This window comes from Blennius ocellaris (assembly GCF_963422515.1).
Source record: "Blennius ocellaris genome assembly, chromosome: 10".
Classification (NCBI taxonomy): domain Eukaryota; kingdom Metazoa; phylum Chordata; class Actinopteri; order Blenniiformes; family Blenniidae; genus Blennius; species Blennius ocellaris.
Genome location: NC_137659.1, coordinates 13881624 through 13897781, shown reverse-complemented (window position 1 = coordinate 13897781; position 16158 = coordinate 13881624). Strand labels below are relative to the sequence as shown.

Genomic DNA, 16158 nt, shown 5'->3' with positions numbered 1-16158 from the left:
TCGCTGGGAGGGGATTCCTTTATTCGACTTTGCGATGGGCTGCCGATTGTCTTTTACCTTTTCTTTCTCCTCCTGCTCTTTCCGGAGCCAATCGTGTTAAGTGTATTTCGTCCATCACCCTATAAAATGTTGATTTATTTCAGCAATATCTGTCACAATGGAGGAAAAGACATTCTGTACTCCATTTGAATTAATGTGTAATTTTTCATACTGTTCTCTTTATAAAATGTGGCTGCTCAATCGATGTATTCCGCTTAATATAGAATATAAAATGTCAAAAACCCACAGGTCCTTTTGGAGTTCCTTGACCAGTTTTCCCTTGTTTATCAGCTTCGCTTTCGCCGCCTTCAACTCCTCTTGCAGCCACAGTTTATCCTTTAACTCCGGACCTTAAAAAGGCGATCAGTGAAAGGAGCTCGTCTCAACATTCAAAGCGGTCAACATGAATACTGACAACGTTGCTTACTGGATTCATCAACTTCTAGTGCACTCCATGTCAGAGTCTCCTTGAGCAAGACACTGAGCACCAAATTGCACCCACACCTCCATTGGTGCGTGAATGAATGGGTGGATGTAATGACTAGTGTGCAGTGCTTTGGGACTGCTCGAGCGACGGAAAGGCTGAAATCTATTTACTCTATCATGTACGGTGGAGCAATGGCGAGTGCTTCTGCCTCACAGCAAAAAAAAGCATAAATTCAAATGCAAAAATGCAAATTCCAGCCAAGCCTTTCTGTGTGAAGTTTATATGTGCTTCCCCACCTCCATCTTTCCTCCAGGTACTCTCGTTTCCTCACGCAGTCCAAAAATATGCCCGTGAGATGGACCATAAAATTGCCCCGAGGATTGAATGTGTGGTTTGTGTCTCTGTTTGTCCTGTGATGGACAGTGACAGTGCAAAGTGTGTCCTGCCATCATCCAACACTGACTCCAGAGGATGAATTAGCATAGAGGATGGATGGACCTTCTCATTTTCATTCTTTTTTCCTCCTTCACATTTGGAAATGTCTGAGTTTGAGCTGTTGAATGCAAAACAAAAAATAAAACCTGTGTTTTTTTCGCTTGTCTTATTACAAGGCCATATTATTCATGTTTTCAATTCCCACCAGCAGCAGAGCAGTTCCTTCACCTCATTGTTGTGGTCATTTTTCCTACATTCTATTCAATTTTGCTCCATTTTCGTCAGATTTGAAAAATTTTGAGTTGAATCAATTAAAATGTTTAGTTATTGCCACATTTGCATAAATGTAAATTGCATAGAAATCCTGGATCAAAGAGGTTCCGTTAAATTAATGTATGAGATAATTCATACTTGAAATGCTTCAGTTTTGATCCATACACTTCACACTATATACCGCCGGTCTGCATCTTTTTGCAATAAACCCGAGAAAGGTGATTTCGTTTGTCTGTTTTTTGGTTTTTTTTAATTTCAGATTGAATTCAACTCTTTTAAGGCTCAAAAGCAGATGGCCAATTTAAAGATACCAAATCAGAACATTTATTTCATAACAACATTTGTTTAAACAAACACCAATAAGCTTAAAAAAATTACAATCAAAGTTTTATATCAAGTCGTCACTCAAATGTTTCGTAAAACAGAAATAAATCAGGAATGCACGCTAGTATTAAAACTCGATAGCTGGAGAACACCCCCTCCCCCCGCCCCTTTGTGAACCCTCAAGTTTACATTATTTTCAAATGAGTTTATCTATCTGCTTTTGGGTCCAAACACATCAAAGAATCGCATGGTATGTCGTGATAGAGACTCCTCTCTGTTTTGGCTTGAACGCACACAAAAAAAAAAAAGCCCAATACTTAAAAGTTCCATACAATCACAAGCTGACCAACAAAGAGATATGCCTTTTTTTTTTCTTTTCTTTTTTATATATGTACATTCAGTATATATATAAAGTCTCTGCTGTGAAAAATATTTCAGTCCTGAGGGTTGAAAAGGCAACATAGTTCTCAGCTTGGTGTGGTCCTGTTGGGCTCCGGTCACCGCGGTCCCTAATATAGTGACGACCTCACAGATGTTTCTTCAGAGGGAGAGAGAGAGCAACTGTTAAACTGCCGTGCTTTTGGTCCCGATGTGCGGCCGTGCAAACTCCACAAAGTCGTCAATGAGGACAGGCCATGCACCTGTTGATGAAACAAGACGTCGTGGGGCACGGTCATGGGAAAAAGACGGGACAGCTCAGAAAATGGTTCTCACACAGGCGGACAAACCTTCTTCATCGTAATTCGACATGTCGTCTGTGATCATTGTGCTGAAGTCCAGCAAGAGATTCCAAGTGTCCTTAGGAATCGATCTTTTGTGGTGCTCCTAAAGACGGTGGAGAACAAAGTTCAAGAAGGGGAAACGGTGAAGACAGCTGCATGTTAACGGTCACTGTGAAGGTGCATCATAACTCACGACGAGAAATCTGTTCCACAGGGCCAAGAACTTGAACCTTCCAGCCAGTACTAAATTCCAATACGCAATTGCCATTTCTAAATCTGGAAAATAAATAAATAAAAAGGCAAAGCAGGTTGAGATAAGTGCAACCAATAAAGGGGGGAAAAAGCGATCTGATGAGCATTAAAAGATACTGACCCAAACCTTTCTGACCAGGATTCTTTGCAAAATTAAATGTAAACTGATAAAAGTCCTTAAACTTCCCCTGGTCCTTCAGCTCTTGCTCCATCTTTGGCAGCTGAGCTTTTAGCTTCTCTATATTGTCACACCTGCAGAATCAGAAAACACACTTTCGTTGTCTGGTGCACAAACACAAACAGCGCAATGTGAATCGAATCGTGGATTAATTTCAATAAATTCTGAATGAATAAAGTGCAGATATACTGGGTTGATTTACCCAATTTACAAAGATGAAATGCTCGACATGTTGACAATGGCTTTACAAGACAAATCCACATTTAAAGCAGAGACTCTTCAACCACGTCGTTATTATTTTACAGACACACCAAAGAGAGGACGCAAATGAGGACAAGCCGTATCCGACAGTTTGCGTTCTGTAAGCTTCTAGCCTGACATCTCTAACTCTTGAAAATTTTTCACCTTCAGGAGTCCATTTACTTGCTTTTTCTCAAAGTTTCATTGTTAAAGCCTGGGACGTACAGGTTCCTCTTATTTGTTTGTGACATACAAAAAGTACATCCTCACCCCTGTTCTGCCATGCCATCGATGAACTCCTGTTTTGAGAACTCGCATTGTGTTGCTGCCCTGAACTTCCAGGCTATAAGGAGGACGCTTATGCTGGCCGGGTCCAAACCCAGGTCATCACAGAACAGTTGGATCCCATCGATGCCTATCTTGTTGTCATCATGAGGATCTGCGTACAAGAGAACACCACAATTCAATAACAAATAATTATTCCTCTATTATGTATGACATTCTTTGGAAAGCGTTTTTTTTGTTGTTTTTTTTGTTTTTTAACCATTTCAATACCTCTGTATCTGTTGTACAGCTGGTCAAGCTTCTTCTTGTCTAAAGCACCTTTAAGATTTGAAACATAGAGCTCTGGACTTTGAAAAAACTTGTCTGTGGCAACATCTAGTTTCCAGTCATTCTGCGACAGGCAGGTCACGGCAGTCTTCTCATTGGATTGTGTGAATATCATGAACTGACGAACCTTATCCTTCTGTGAGGACTTCAGCTTGTTCTGGAAAACACAGAAACAGAGCAAAATGAAACGCGTGCAATAAATCAAGAACTCAAGTTACTCTAATTCAGCTTATATAAAAAATAAAATGGATGAACCAACTATGAAACTACCCTCCAGTTCTGCTCTGTGGAAAGAAAGACGAAGCCAATATTATATGAAAATTGGATTCGGAAAAGATCTAAGTAGCTTTAAGTTTATAATAGGAACACATGTGGGTGTATCTTCAGTTCCCCAGGCCCTGAAACCTCTGTTTTTAGGATTTATAAAAAATTATTCAGTTATGATGAAAAAGAAAAGAGCAACACCTTCTTGACACTTTGGCCAATGTTGCAAAAAAAACCATATGAACACACTGGCCTACAAAGCAGATAAAACCAGATGATTACACATGCTATATAAGTTTTCAGCAACCAGTGCCAATGACACAGGCCTGAATAGATGAGCCCGATAGAGGAGGGATCAGCTGACTGAAGGGCATTTTGCTGTAATGATTTGAGTTACCTTGTTCTGGAAAATGGGTCACAGCAATTCAATTTAAAGTTGTCATGGAAGATAACATGTATCATCCGTAGATCAATAGCATATCTGTGAATGTGGTATGTTGTGTCCAACAAGGCCTTTCAGCCAATAGATTACAACATCTTAGGGAGATTTTGGACTCGTGTGTTCAACCTGACACCACATGAATAAATACATTTATATAAAACCGAACAGACTTGGAGAATCGACGCCACTACTGTGCTGTACGTTTACTTGACGCTCTGAAGACAACATTTAAAGTCAGATTACTGCGGGGACAAGAATCCAAACACTAAGAAGAAGGCACTTTGGATAAGCTGTCAGATCTGTAAACACGTTAACACTGAAGGACTAGCAACACTATGCTACCCTGACTGCTATCACCGACCTGCTGCGTTAACTCGCAGCTATATTAACACCGAGAACACCAAACGAGAAAATGTAGTCACAGAACAAGCCTGGGAGCATACTCCTGATGTCTCAGTGAAGTATGTAAGCTTGACTTCAGTTGGCTTCATGGTTCGCGAAACCAACCTAGTTGGCTAACCACACCGTGCGCTAGTTAGCTCGAGGCTAACACGGAGAGCAACATTTGTTTTCGAAGAGTTGTGGCGATTTGAGGATCATCAGCGCGACTATTCGACCCGATTAATAACTAAGTTAGTGACATGTGGTGCGTAGTGGTGCTCTGCGTGTTTCGCGGTGAACAACACTTCTGATGAAGGCTTTCTTACCATGTTTGTGTTTGCCGGACTCCCTCTTCTCCCATCAAGCTCGCTAATGTTAGCCCGGCGCTCAAGCTTCCGGTTGAAGCTTCGATTTTCAGAACAAATTTCAACAAACGCTCGCTGCTGAGCCATAACAATTTAAAAAGTGTCAAAATAATAAAGGTGACATTTAGTATGTATTTTTTTATTATAAGATAACTCGAAATTGTATCGGTATTGAAATCTGCAATGCCACATAAAACGCATCATGACACTTTCAGTAAGTACTTGATTTTATTTTGAAACGGCTCACAGGAAATTTCTGTCTTGTTAAAAATATTCTTCTGCGTTAGAACTGTCACCAGCTCTGCATGTTCTCCTTCACCTTTAAGAGATTCTGGAACAAATGGAAGTCGTACAGACACAGGTTTGTGCCCTGGATCGCGTTGAACTTGTCTAAAAATGAGAAAACCCTGCGGCAGGTGTCGGAGCCCTCCAAAGACAAACTGGTCCCGGATGAGGAGGTCTCGCGGACTCTGCTGAAGCTCTTCCGAGTCCTGCTCCGGAGCCGCGGGGTGAACCGGGAGGTCTGTGCTGGACATCCGGTGTGTGCACAAGATGTCATGCTGCAGTGTCTGAGGTTCTGCATTGACCGCAGACCCAGCTCAGTGCCTTCCGCAGGGACGGGAGTGTTTGTCACCAAAGGTTTTGTGCCCAAAGGAGTGACAGTCGCCATGTACCCTGGCACTGTCTACCAGCCCTACGAGCCCATTCTGCTTCAGTCCATCAGAAACCCCTTCGTGTTCAGGTGCATCGATGGCATCTTGGTGGACGGAAGTGACAAGGGACTCTCCAAAGTGTTGTTCAGGTCCTGCAGTGGCAGGGACAGGGTGGGCCCTTTCCTCATGAGTGACACCAGCTGGCTGACGGACTGCCCACTGAACCCGCTGGCTGTGGGTCAGTACGTGAACAACTGCTCCAACAACAGACCGGCCAATGTCTGCTACCAAGAGTACGACGTGCCGGACAAGTTTCCCATGGAGCTCCACCAATATCTGCCCAATGTCAACTACAGCCAGGATGCGGGGAGGACCGTACGCTGTGTTGTTCTTGTGTCCCTCAGAGACATCAGTGCAGGGGAGGAACTCTTCTCCAACTATTACACCATTGTGCATTAAAACCTTCACTCCGACTCTAAATATATCCCCATTGTTCCTCATCTGAGGGTGACGATACACACATGCTCTTTTGTACAACCAGCAATAAACTAGAATAAATGCAAAACATTCCTTGTACTGTCTACTCACTGTTGTTCACCACAGCATGGATTGTACAATCCTATTGAGAATGAATCCACGTTCATGTGAATCTGGGGGATCCGAGGCTTTATCATAGTTAAAGCAGTAGCCTCTGATCTAAGTCATTCTCCTGGAACTATTGTGTGTCAGAAGGCAGCTTTGAGCTTTTGCAGTTTCTAGTGATAATGGTTGAGTTGCCAAAACTCTACGTAGATTTAGCTGTCAGTCTATGTGACTGAGGGTTGATGACGTCTGTCTTTTGAAAGTGACATCTCCCATTTTTAGAACTTGAAAACATCCCTATGTTGCCAACAACGAAATCCTCCCTTAAGAATTGTCCTTTTCAGTATTTGAATGTATAATGATTTGCAAAGATCCTTACATTTTTATTTTCAACCTGGGCAAGAACATACTTACATGGTTCAAGTTCTGGTTCAAGTCCAGACAGGGACTTAGAGTTTGCATGATGTTTGCAGCTGTATTGAGCATACATCTAGTTGAAAGTATCAGCCCCTCCATTTATTTATTTGTAAAATCCCGTAACTTCAAACATATCAGATTTGACATTCAGTTGTGTGACAATGAAGGGCAAGAAGAACATTGTTGCTTTAAAAAAAATATGCTGATTCACCCTGAAATTATTTTACTTCAAAAATATGTCCTCTGTAATCATAAAAAAATGAAAAGAAATGGGGCCCTTGGTGACATGCAGTGAACAGACTGAAGTAAGCACATATATCACTCAGATATATGTGCTTACTTCAGCAACACAATGAAAATCAATAGATGATAATTGCCACTGTTTATGTTCTAATATGAGTGATTGTTATTTAGTTGTATAACCTTTATGGAGGTCTCCAGTTGGAATAGTGGTGATATTCCCACTGTACATCTTTGTGTTACAAATGGAGCCTTGCCCAGAGTTCCCTCCCACAATAAGGATTTCGATACATTTTGACAGCAGCTGACAAACCTGTAATGCGACTGTTTTGTTTTTTTGTTGTTGTTTTTTTCTTTTTCATTTGGCTGGAGTCTTCCCAAATTATTTGTCTAATTTTTGCCATTTTGTATCTCTTCAAGGCCAGTTTGTGTTTCACTTCTGGAGAAAATACAAACAAGACTCATTCTAAATCCCGAATAATAATGATATGAATTATTGTATCTTCACGTCGGGTGGAGTTTTGACCTGTTGGAGACGCTGAAGCAGCCTGCGCACCCTCCGATACTGCAATATCCCTCCGCCGGTCGCTATAGTCTGCGATACTTTTCAAATTTTAAACGTTAATAGAGGACGCCCCTCCTAAATTTAATAACAGGATTGTAGTGCGGTGCGATTCGATAATTAATTTGGCCGCTAGAGATTCGGTTGCCACCTGAAGTGAGCATAGAGTTCCTCAGAGAAAATAGTCCGGCCGCATAAAGGCGGTTGGCGTCGCCGTCACCGATCTTTCCAGTCGCATGCCTAAGTTGGGTACGGACCATGTCGAGCGAGTCTGCTGATTTCAACTGGTAAATATTCCCTATTATATGATTTTTTTTTTTTTTTAACAGCAGTGTGCGATACTTCACTATGAGTACGTGCAGAATATCGATGTACCTCCATTAATTGTTAAATTGAGTAGTTTTCCACCTACAATGGGGCTGAACTAACGGCGTTAGTAACGTGGTTGCTAACGATTAGCTTGATGACCAGCTCAACAATATAACTTGTTGTTAATAGAATCTGCATCGAATGTGGTCTTTGCTTCACACCATAGTTCTCTAGTAAAGCGAACGAGAAGAGGTTGCAGCTGCTGGTCGTCACGTCGAGTGGTTTTGTATGGACCTTCGGCCAGCCTCGGCCTGGTCCGCCACTGAAGCCCGAGTTGGAGGCGTAGGCCCGACACGGTCCGACATATTGGCGAGCAGAGCTCCATGTTTGGCGTGTCTTTTGTTGTTTAGGTTAACTCGCAGTTAGACTGAAGCAGTCGGGTGTGTGGAACCTGATTACGTTACGCAAGACTGTGCAGGGAGTGGAGCTCGTGGAATTTGACACGCGCGCGCCCAGCGGAGCTCTGCATGGTGAAAGGGGGGGGCGGCATCAGGGCGTGACCCGGTCCGCTGGAGTCGAGACTGCGTCCCGATTCGAGTCTTAATGTCTCGGGAGTGCAGGAGGGGTACTGTTTTTTTTTTTTTTTTTATGTATAGGAACCGTTCCACGAGCAGCTCTGCACATGATCGAACACGTGGCCGGAAGGCGACGTGGTTCTGGCTGCCCGCGTTCTCTTATCCGTCTTCCAACGCTTTCATCAAGTTTTGTTGTTGACAAATTCAAGTTGATTTGCAACTAAAAATGTTCTCCCCCTCCCTATTCGAACAGCTCAAGAGATAGAGACCATGGGAGACCAGAGGGAATGGAGCCTGATGGCGTCATCGAGGTAAAAAGAAAAGAGGCACTTGAGTTGAATAACTAGGCTAAAGTACAGGAGACAGCCTGGTAATGTCACAGATGGATCTAGGCTGATAGAGATTCTTAAAGTATTCATCAGAAATGATTAAATATTTAGTTTGCATAAAATCTCTAAAGACAGTACTTTTATATGCAGGTTTGCAGTAATGCAATATTCAATCTAAATCTTGCTGTCTCACTTGAGCTTCACTTAATTTTTCTACTATTGAAATATTTTTGCAGTCTGAAACAAGTAACTGTTGTTAGAAGTTACACAAACAATCAATGCTCAAACCTGGCTGTTGACACACAGTAGCTTTGCTTCTTATCAGTAATGCCTTTGATTATGAATAAAATTGTGTTTTGGCCTCAGAGAGAAGCCTGATTTATTCTATCTTTTGCAAATATGATTATATTAAGAGGTGCTCTGAGCCAAGCCAGTTGTACACATGCAGCCATGTCATGCCAACCATGTATTGATAGTGTAACATGGATTTAATCGCATCAATTCATACCACTGTCGGCTGTTAAAACACCACGATTCAGCACATTCACTGACAATCTACTGTATTTTGGCCACTCAGAGCAACTGGACCGAGATTACGGACAACTTTGATGACATGAACCTGAAGGAGACTCTTCTCAGAGGAATATATGCGTATGGTTTTGAAAAGCCATCAGCTATTCAACAGAGGGCAATCATTCCTTGCATCAAAGGTATTGATGTGACATTTTGTCAGGGCTGGATATTGTATATTTGAGTGAAATGATGCTTTACCATCTTTCGGGGCTTACCCAATAATGGGGATAACCTTCTTTTACACTGATCACTCAATACTGTCAGTTTATCATCCAGGTCTGCATTGCTTATTCTGCATAAAGGCCAACTTGGGATAGCTTAGAGATCATAGTTTTGTGGTCCAGCGTTAAGTTTCAGCCTTTTTAAACTGTCAATTGTGTTGATGTTTTTCTTCTCCATCGCGTTCAGGCTATGATGTTATTGCCCAGGCCCAATCAGGCACTGGTAAGACGGCCACGTTTGCCATCTCAATCTTGCAGCAGCTGGAGATTGATCAGAAGGACACTCAGGCTCTGGTTTTGGCTCCCACGAGAGAGCTGGCTCAGCAGGTATGCTGTTCCTGAGGTCTCGTAACCTCAACAGTGTCTCAGACCTAGGCAGCATACTGAGGACACTGATTCCAACCATAAGGTACCATCTTTTAAAAGTTCTCAAAATTCTACAAATTTGAAAGAATGAGGATTCCTCTTATGATTGGTGTAGTCTCTGTCCATGGCTGCATCGATCTAAAAGGTGATCTGGCTTGATTGATCTGACTTTTTTTTTAAATTTTTTTTTTTTTTTATTATATACATTTCTGTGGAAAACTGTGTGACATGATGGCATACCATCTTTCGGGACTGACTCTTGCTGTGGAGAGTTTCTTTTGTTTCACTGATCACATTGAACAGTTGTTCTGCACTTTGTGTTTGGTCTGCCTCGTTTAATCCTTAACTGTACTGAAGTTCTTTTCTCTTTTTGTTTGCTCCTCCACTCGTAGATTCAGAAGGTAATTCTGGCTCTGGGTGACTACATGGGAGCGACGTGTCATGCCTGTATTGGAGGGACTAATCTCCGACAGGAAATCTCCAAGTTCCAGCACGAGTCCCCTCACATAGTGGTGGGCACGCCTGGGCGTGTATTTGACATGCTCAACAGGAGACATCTGTGTAAGTGGTGTTCCTGTTGCTCAGAAGGTCTGTTGACTTTAGCTGAGCTTGACTGTAAATTTCTCTGCAGGTGCAAAATGGATCAAGATGTTTGTTCTGGATGAAGCTGATGAGATGCTCAGCCGGGGGTTCAAGGATCAGATCTATGACATCTTTAAGAAGCTGAACACCGACATCCAGGTGAGTGTCTTTTTAATGCGCGCTGCGTCTGACTTGACGTCGTCCTTCTGCATCAACAGAAGTCTGCTATAATTGTATGATTCAGAGTTTCTGTTTCACGCAATGATGCTAGCAGAGCTCTACGTGGAAGAAGATCGGTGTGCACTGTAACTGAAATTGAGATGCGGTCGAACCTCTTTCTTAATGTTCATTGGCTGTTGTCTCAAGGTTCAGTGCTACAATTAGCATTTGGAGTGTATTTCACTGCATTGTTTAAACTTTTTGCTCTGTTGTTGAGAACTTCGTTTCTGCATTTTCAGGTGGTCCTGCTCTCTGCTACCATGCCGGCAGATGTGTTGGAGGTGACCAAGAAGTTCATGCGAGATCCCATCTGCATCTTGGTGAAGAAGGAGGAGCTCACCCTCGAGGGTATCAAGCAGTTCTACATAAACGTGGAGCGAGAGGTTTGTGTTCAGCATCTGCAACGTTCCAGAGTTCACTTCTCTTCAAAGCACCCTGCTTGAACTGCACGAGCCAGACCTTTCAGGTTTAGCTCGTGTGGCCGTGTGAGTGCGGGTACACCTGGGAAGGAGATGAAACCCTCAGTGTTGGAAATGAGGCGAGGAGGGACCTCTTTCTTAATGTCCACTGTCCTTGGTCTCGAGACGCTGCGTTACATGTGAAAAGCTCACTTTGGTGTATATGTTGACACGCGTTCTCGTCTGTGAACTCGTTCACTTGACTCGTTTTCTCCAGCTTAACTTTTTGCGTTTTGTTGACTGTCCCCCGCAGGAGTGGAAGCTGGACACTCTGTGTGATCTGTATGAGACGCTCACCATCACCCAGGCAGTCATCTTCTTGAACACCAGGAGAAAAGTCGACTGGTTGACTGAGAAAATGCACGGGAGGGACTTCACCGTCTCTGCTCTGGTACGACTCTTTCTCATCCCGACCAGCGCTTGATTCTATGACTGGCAGCTTGGCTGCTGCTGTTGCTGCTCCACCCCGTCTCCGTTTCAAGTGGTTCCCTTCACTTGCAGCATGGCGACATGGACCAGAAGGAGCGTGACGTCATCATGAGGGAGTTCAGGTCTGGCTCAAGCAGAGTCTTGATCACCACTGACCTTCTGGTAAGAAACTTAAACTCTTATCGGTTTAAACCCAAAACGTTCTGAGTCCTGCGACAGTCCCTCAATGACCGAGCAGTCCGAACTTTTGGGACATTAAGGCTCGCTCTCCACAATGGGTTCTTCTCCTGTAGGAATCTGTTACTTAAATGCGGGCGACATTTGCATCACTGAGGAAATATGCCTCTTGACTTGTCACTTCACTGAATCGTCTTTCCTGCCCTCAGGCTCGTGGGATCGACGTGCAGCAGGTTTCCCTGGTCATAAACTATGACCTTCCTACAAACCGTGAGAACTACATTCACAGGTGAGCAGAGTGGCGTTGCGTCGCCCCTCGGGTTTCCCCACACGCCTCTAATGTGACTCTCCTCTGCAGAATTGGTCGCGGCGGCCGTTTCGGCAGAAAAGGAGTTGCTATCAACTTCGTCACTGAGGAGGACAAGAGGATTCTTCGAGACATCGAGACGTTTTACAATACAACTGTGGAGGAGATGCCCATGAATGTGGCCGACCTGATTTGAGCCCCGAGATTCTCTTTTTGTTTTTTAAACACAGTGATAGCGATCGTCCACTTGCATTGTGCTTCTATTACTCGAGGGGGGGAAAAAACTTCTCAATGCTAAACTTTGGATCAGGATTTTGGTGTGTTAAAAGCGGGGTGACTTCTCTATGGTGGTCTCCTCTTGGACAGTTGTAGATTCTAACCTCGACGGCCGGCTGGTTGGAGCTGCAAAGCCATGGGTTCTGTAAACATTGAGGTCTTTAGCAGGCATTTTTTTCCATGTTCAATTAAAATGTGTGTATTTGATGTTCTCCACCATTTAGTAACTTACTTGTGGACTAAAAGGTATAAGTGCTGTATAAAGTCTGCAAACTATGTTATGCTAACATGTGTGCAGTGTTTGTGGGCCTGCTTGATAGAGGTGCATGTCGTATACTGTAGTTTATCTTGCTTTTTTGGTTTTGTGATTAAATGCCATATTTTTTATCCCACTTGCTATATATCCGAATTACTCACTGGTTGGCTGTGTTTTGCTGACGTGATTTTACCTTCCCAGAGTATATTGCTATTGCCTTGACTACTTTTCGGATTTCTTCGTCCTTTGAATTGTATCTTAATAAACAGTTATTGCTGTAAGTAAACTTGCTTCAAGTCCTTCCAAATATGTTGCTACTGAACACAACACAACCAACAGTAGTGTTGATATCGGAGGCAGGAAGAGCCTTACATTTACTTGCGTGACTAATTTGTTGCTCACTTGTACTTAAATGTTTTGACACCTTCACTTATGTTTTTATAAAAGTACTGTTTTAGTGATTACAGAGAACAGATTTAATCTAATGCATTTCGAGAGTTGCTAAATGGATATTACCAAACGGCTGAGGTTCTATTTTGACATCCCCAAATAGGAAAGCTGGCGGCATTGCAGCAACACCACTTTTCATTCACTACAGAACCTCTGAATCTAATTCTTAACACGGGAACAGGCACTGAAACACACAAAATACTTGGGCTAGAGCCAATTATGTAAATATTCGGTCATTGAGATATTGGATATTAACTTTGAGATGTGATTAATCACTGCCTCAGTGCTGTGACTCCTCTCAGCTTAACTTTCACCTTATTTGAGCTACTTTTTACTTTTACTTGAGTATTTCTCGACTAGTACTTTTAATTGTACTTCATATTTCATCAAAACAACTACTTTTACTTGAGTAGAATATATTGGCGCTCTTTCCACCTCTGATGTCTAAAGTGTCTTCATCCTATGAACTGCAGGAGAATTCAAATGTACTGTTTAAGCGTTGGGACGTGGCGTCATCTGCTGGCGAAGGTGTGGAAGTCTTGAACGTGAAAATGTAGGACAGTTCCTGCGGTTATATATGAATCGACAGTAAAACACCTGACGTCTTATTCGTTGTTGGAAGATTGAATCCCAGCACTCACAGCTGATTTCTATTGTGACGTTTCATCATCCTGCTCCTGGTGGGTGAAGATGAAGGGGAAAAGATTTCGATCATTACACGACCCGATGAGTCCGCACTTTGGTCTTTAGTGGTTTTATACTTGAACTCAAGGGGTGTCAAACATGAGTCCCGTGGGCTAAAACCAATCCAGCCCAACCAAACCAGGGGGTTTCATTCAAATTAGCTTGAAGTTGAGATTGTAAGTAAATGTTTGGTTTTTGTGGAAAATATAGACCATTTCATCACGCATACTCGGTGTCACAATAATGACACTATTGGACTGAGTCTAGGTGAAATGTATTTGGCCCCTGAACTAAAATGTGGTTTAATGTGGTTCTAATTTAACCCTTTATCCATGCTTGTGCAACAGAAAAATGGTCAAACAGGGTTCTTTAAGTGGGTTACAACCACAGACGATACAATATTTGTGTGATTTGGCAAGAGATTCACGAGTACAACTGGCAGATTATCTTTATATTGACTTAAAAATGTTGAAAAGTAAGAAACAACACCTTGGAAGTTTTCAATTCATAAATGAATAAGTGCCCCGTGAAGGTATTCAGGCAGTTTGTGTGAATATTTCTGTGGATTCAAGGCCACAAGACTGTGTCTTTTTAATTATTAATTAAACAAAACAAAAACTAAACTTGATAAGGCCTCAACCTTGAAATACTTCCTTTATGGTTAACATCCAATTAAAAACAGAGAAGTCAGGCATCCTTACTGTTGAGTGGTAAAGAGTTGGGTCACTCTTGGTTAATGAGTAAAGCTTTTAAACCCTACAAGTCTCCCAGGGCGCTGCACAGACGCTGTCCACTGCTCCTTAGGAATGTGATAAATGCAGGGAAACAGTTTCCTTATATGTGTCATATACAGGCTTCATACTCTCGCCCACACGCTTCATTATGGCAGCAGGTTTATCAGCTGGTCATGGCTTTGGGTTCAAATAAGAAAAGTTCTGATTTTTAAAAAAAAGAAGGCTTTTCAGGCTGATACAAGAAACTTGACTGGCAAAAAAAAACAAAAAGCCATGAAGAATAATAGCTACACGTCTAGTGGATCAGTACAGAGGCTCTCATCATCTTAAGGCCCCTCTAAGCTCTTCGTCAGTCAAATTTAACTTGTTTAAATGTGGGTTTCTGTGCTCGACGGTCTGTCGCATCTGTCCTGAGTGCTTCGTAAACATAAGGTTCGTTTGCTCCCCCTTTAGAGTGTCACTTCAGAGGGTCAATAATGAGTTTTAGTCAGAGCCTGTCCATTGTGTGAAGCTGTTTAACTGACCGGCGCAACTATTCGTGGCATGCCTCCTCGGGTCAACACAATTAGTATTTAGCTTGCTCAATGGATGAGCTCCATTGTCCTGATGAGACTAAAGTCACTAATGTTCACCGGGGTAAGTCTAAAAATCAGAAAAAAAAACCTCCAGCGGCAGCTCAAACAGAACATGATTGCACATTTTCGCGTCACCTAAAAGTCCACACAGTTTGTGTTTGGTGGACAGACGGACGGAGCAGCCTGTGTTGTCGTTAAAGTCCCCCCGACAGTCTGTTTCTCCTTTATGTGTTGCCATGGAAACAGTACAGCTGTTTAAAGAACAAGTTATCCTGACAACTCCACATTTCAGGCGCCATAAATAAACATGTGGACGACTCACAATGAGTTGAGGTGAAGTCAGGAGGCATTTTCAAGACCTCACAAGAGGAAGAAGGCAGGATTTGCTGTTTTCTTTTTGGGTTGTTTTTTTTTTTGCCAGGAAAGAAACTTGGCAGCTGCATGAACACAGATGAAAACACACTTACAGTCGAAGGAACGACAATACATATTGCACTTTCATTGGCGCTGTATTAAAATGTCAGCTCATCAGCACTGACTTTTTTTTTTTGCAGCTTTGCAGAAGTTTTGTTAAGTGTGGGAGGAGAAGCCCCAGTCTGAGAACTCACACCACATTTCAGTTCTCAATTATATATATATATATATATATATATATATATATATATATAAAAACACTTCTTGTTTGTCAAAGTAAATCTTCTGCATAACAGGCAAAATTCCTGTAATTCCAAATCAGCTTTATGCAGGTCTAACGTTCTACATATGAGTGATTTGTGTTACGTAGGAAACCATGTGAATCACTTCTCTAAAGATCAGCCTGAGTGTCAAAGTGAACACGTTTTTTTTCCAATCGTGTGGCTGTGGGTTAAAGTGAGCCTCAGGGCTCAGTGGTCTCTGATGTACTAAATGCTATTCCAGTTGGAATATTTAAAAGTTGCACTGAATAAATGGTTTATAATCCAACTGGTCATTTGTTCTCGCACGTGCAAAACTGTTAAAACAGTTTCTGAGGACAACAAGCTCAGGTTTACGTTTTAAAACTTTTATCAGATTTGTCAGTTTACTCTCAGATGGCTCGACTTAGTTAAGCCACAGGAGCACCTTTTTTTTTGTTTTTTTGGACATGTCATTATTTTGAGCATCTTTGTCAGAGATGCATTCTGATCATTTCATCCAATAGCAGACATCCTGGAATAAAGGTATTTGTTTTCTTTCTGTTTCTGTGTAATC

At 42.3% G+C, this 16158-nt stretch overlaps 3 protein-coding genes across 3 annotated transcripts; 2 read left to right on the top strand and 1 right to left on the bottom strand.

Moving 5' to 3' along the window:
- Positions 1 to 1724: 1724 nt before the first annotated feature.
- dcun1d1 (DCN1, defective in cullin neddylation 1, domain containing 1) lies at positions 1725 to 4944 on the bottom strand. The gene is made up of 7 exons (XM_080503956.1): positions 4916 to 4944; positions 3446 to 3659; positions 3161 to 3329; positions 2594 to 2724; positions 2414 to 2496; positions 2227 to 2323; positions 1725 to 2139 (listed from the first exon to the last, which is right to left on the bottom strand). The coding sequence occupies exons 1-7, from the start codon at positions 4916 to 4918 to the stop codon at positions 2063 to 2065; spliced, it is 774 nt and encodes a 257-aa protein (XP_080360082.1). The 5' UTR covers positions 4919 to 4944; the 3' UTR covers positions 1725 to 2062.
- A 451-nt stretch (positions 4945 to 5395) lies between these two features.
- Positions 5396 to 6072, top strand: setd9 (SET domain containing 9). The gene has a single exon (XM_080503341.1). The coding sequence runs from the start codon at positions 5512 to 5514 to the stop codon at positions 6064 to 6066; it is 555 nt and encodes a 184-aa protein (XP_080359467.1). The 5' UTR covers positions 5396 to 5511; the 3' UTR covers positions 6067 to 6072.
- A 1546-nt stretch (positions 6073 to 7618) lies between these two features.
- eif4a2 (eukaryotic translation initiation factor 4A2) lies at positions 7619 to 12760 on the top strand. Its single transcript, XM_080504105.1, has 11 exons — positions 7619 to 7695; positions 8546 to 8603; positions 9199 to 9331; positions 9603 to 9742; positions 10174 to 10342; positions 10413 to 10522; positions 10822 to 10965; positions 11294 to 11431; positions 11542 to 11631; positions 11856 to 11935; positions 12005 to 12760. Exons 1-11 carry the CDS (start codon positions 7667 to 7669, stop codon positions 12147 to 12149), a joined length of 1236 nt encoding a protein of 411 aa, XP_080360231.1. The 5' UTR covers positions 7619 to 7666; the 3' UTR covers positions 12150 to 12760.
- Positions 12761 to 16158: the final 3398 nt, after the last annotated feature.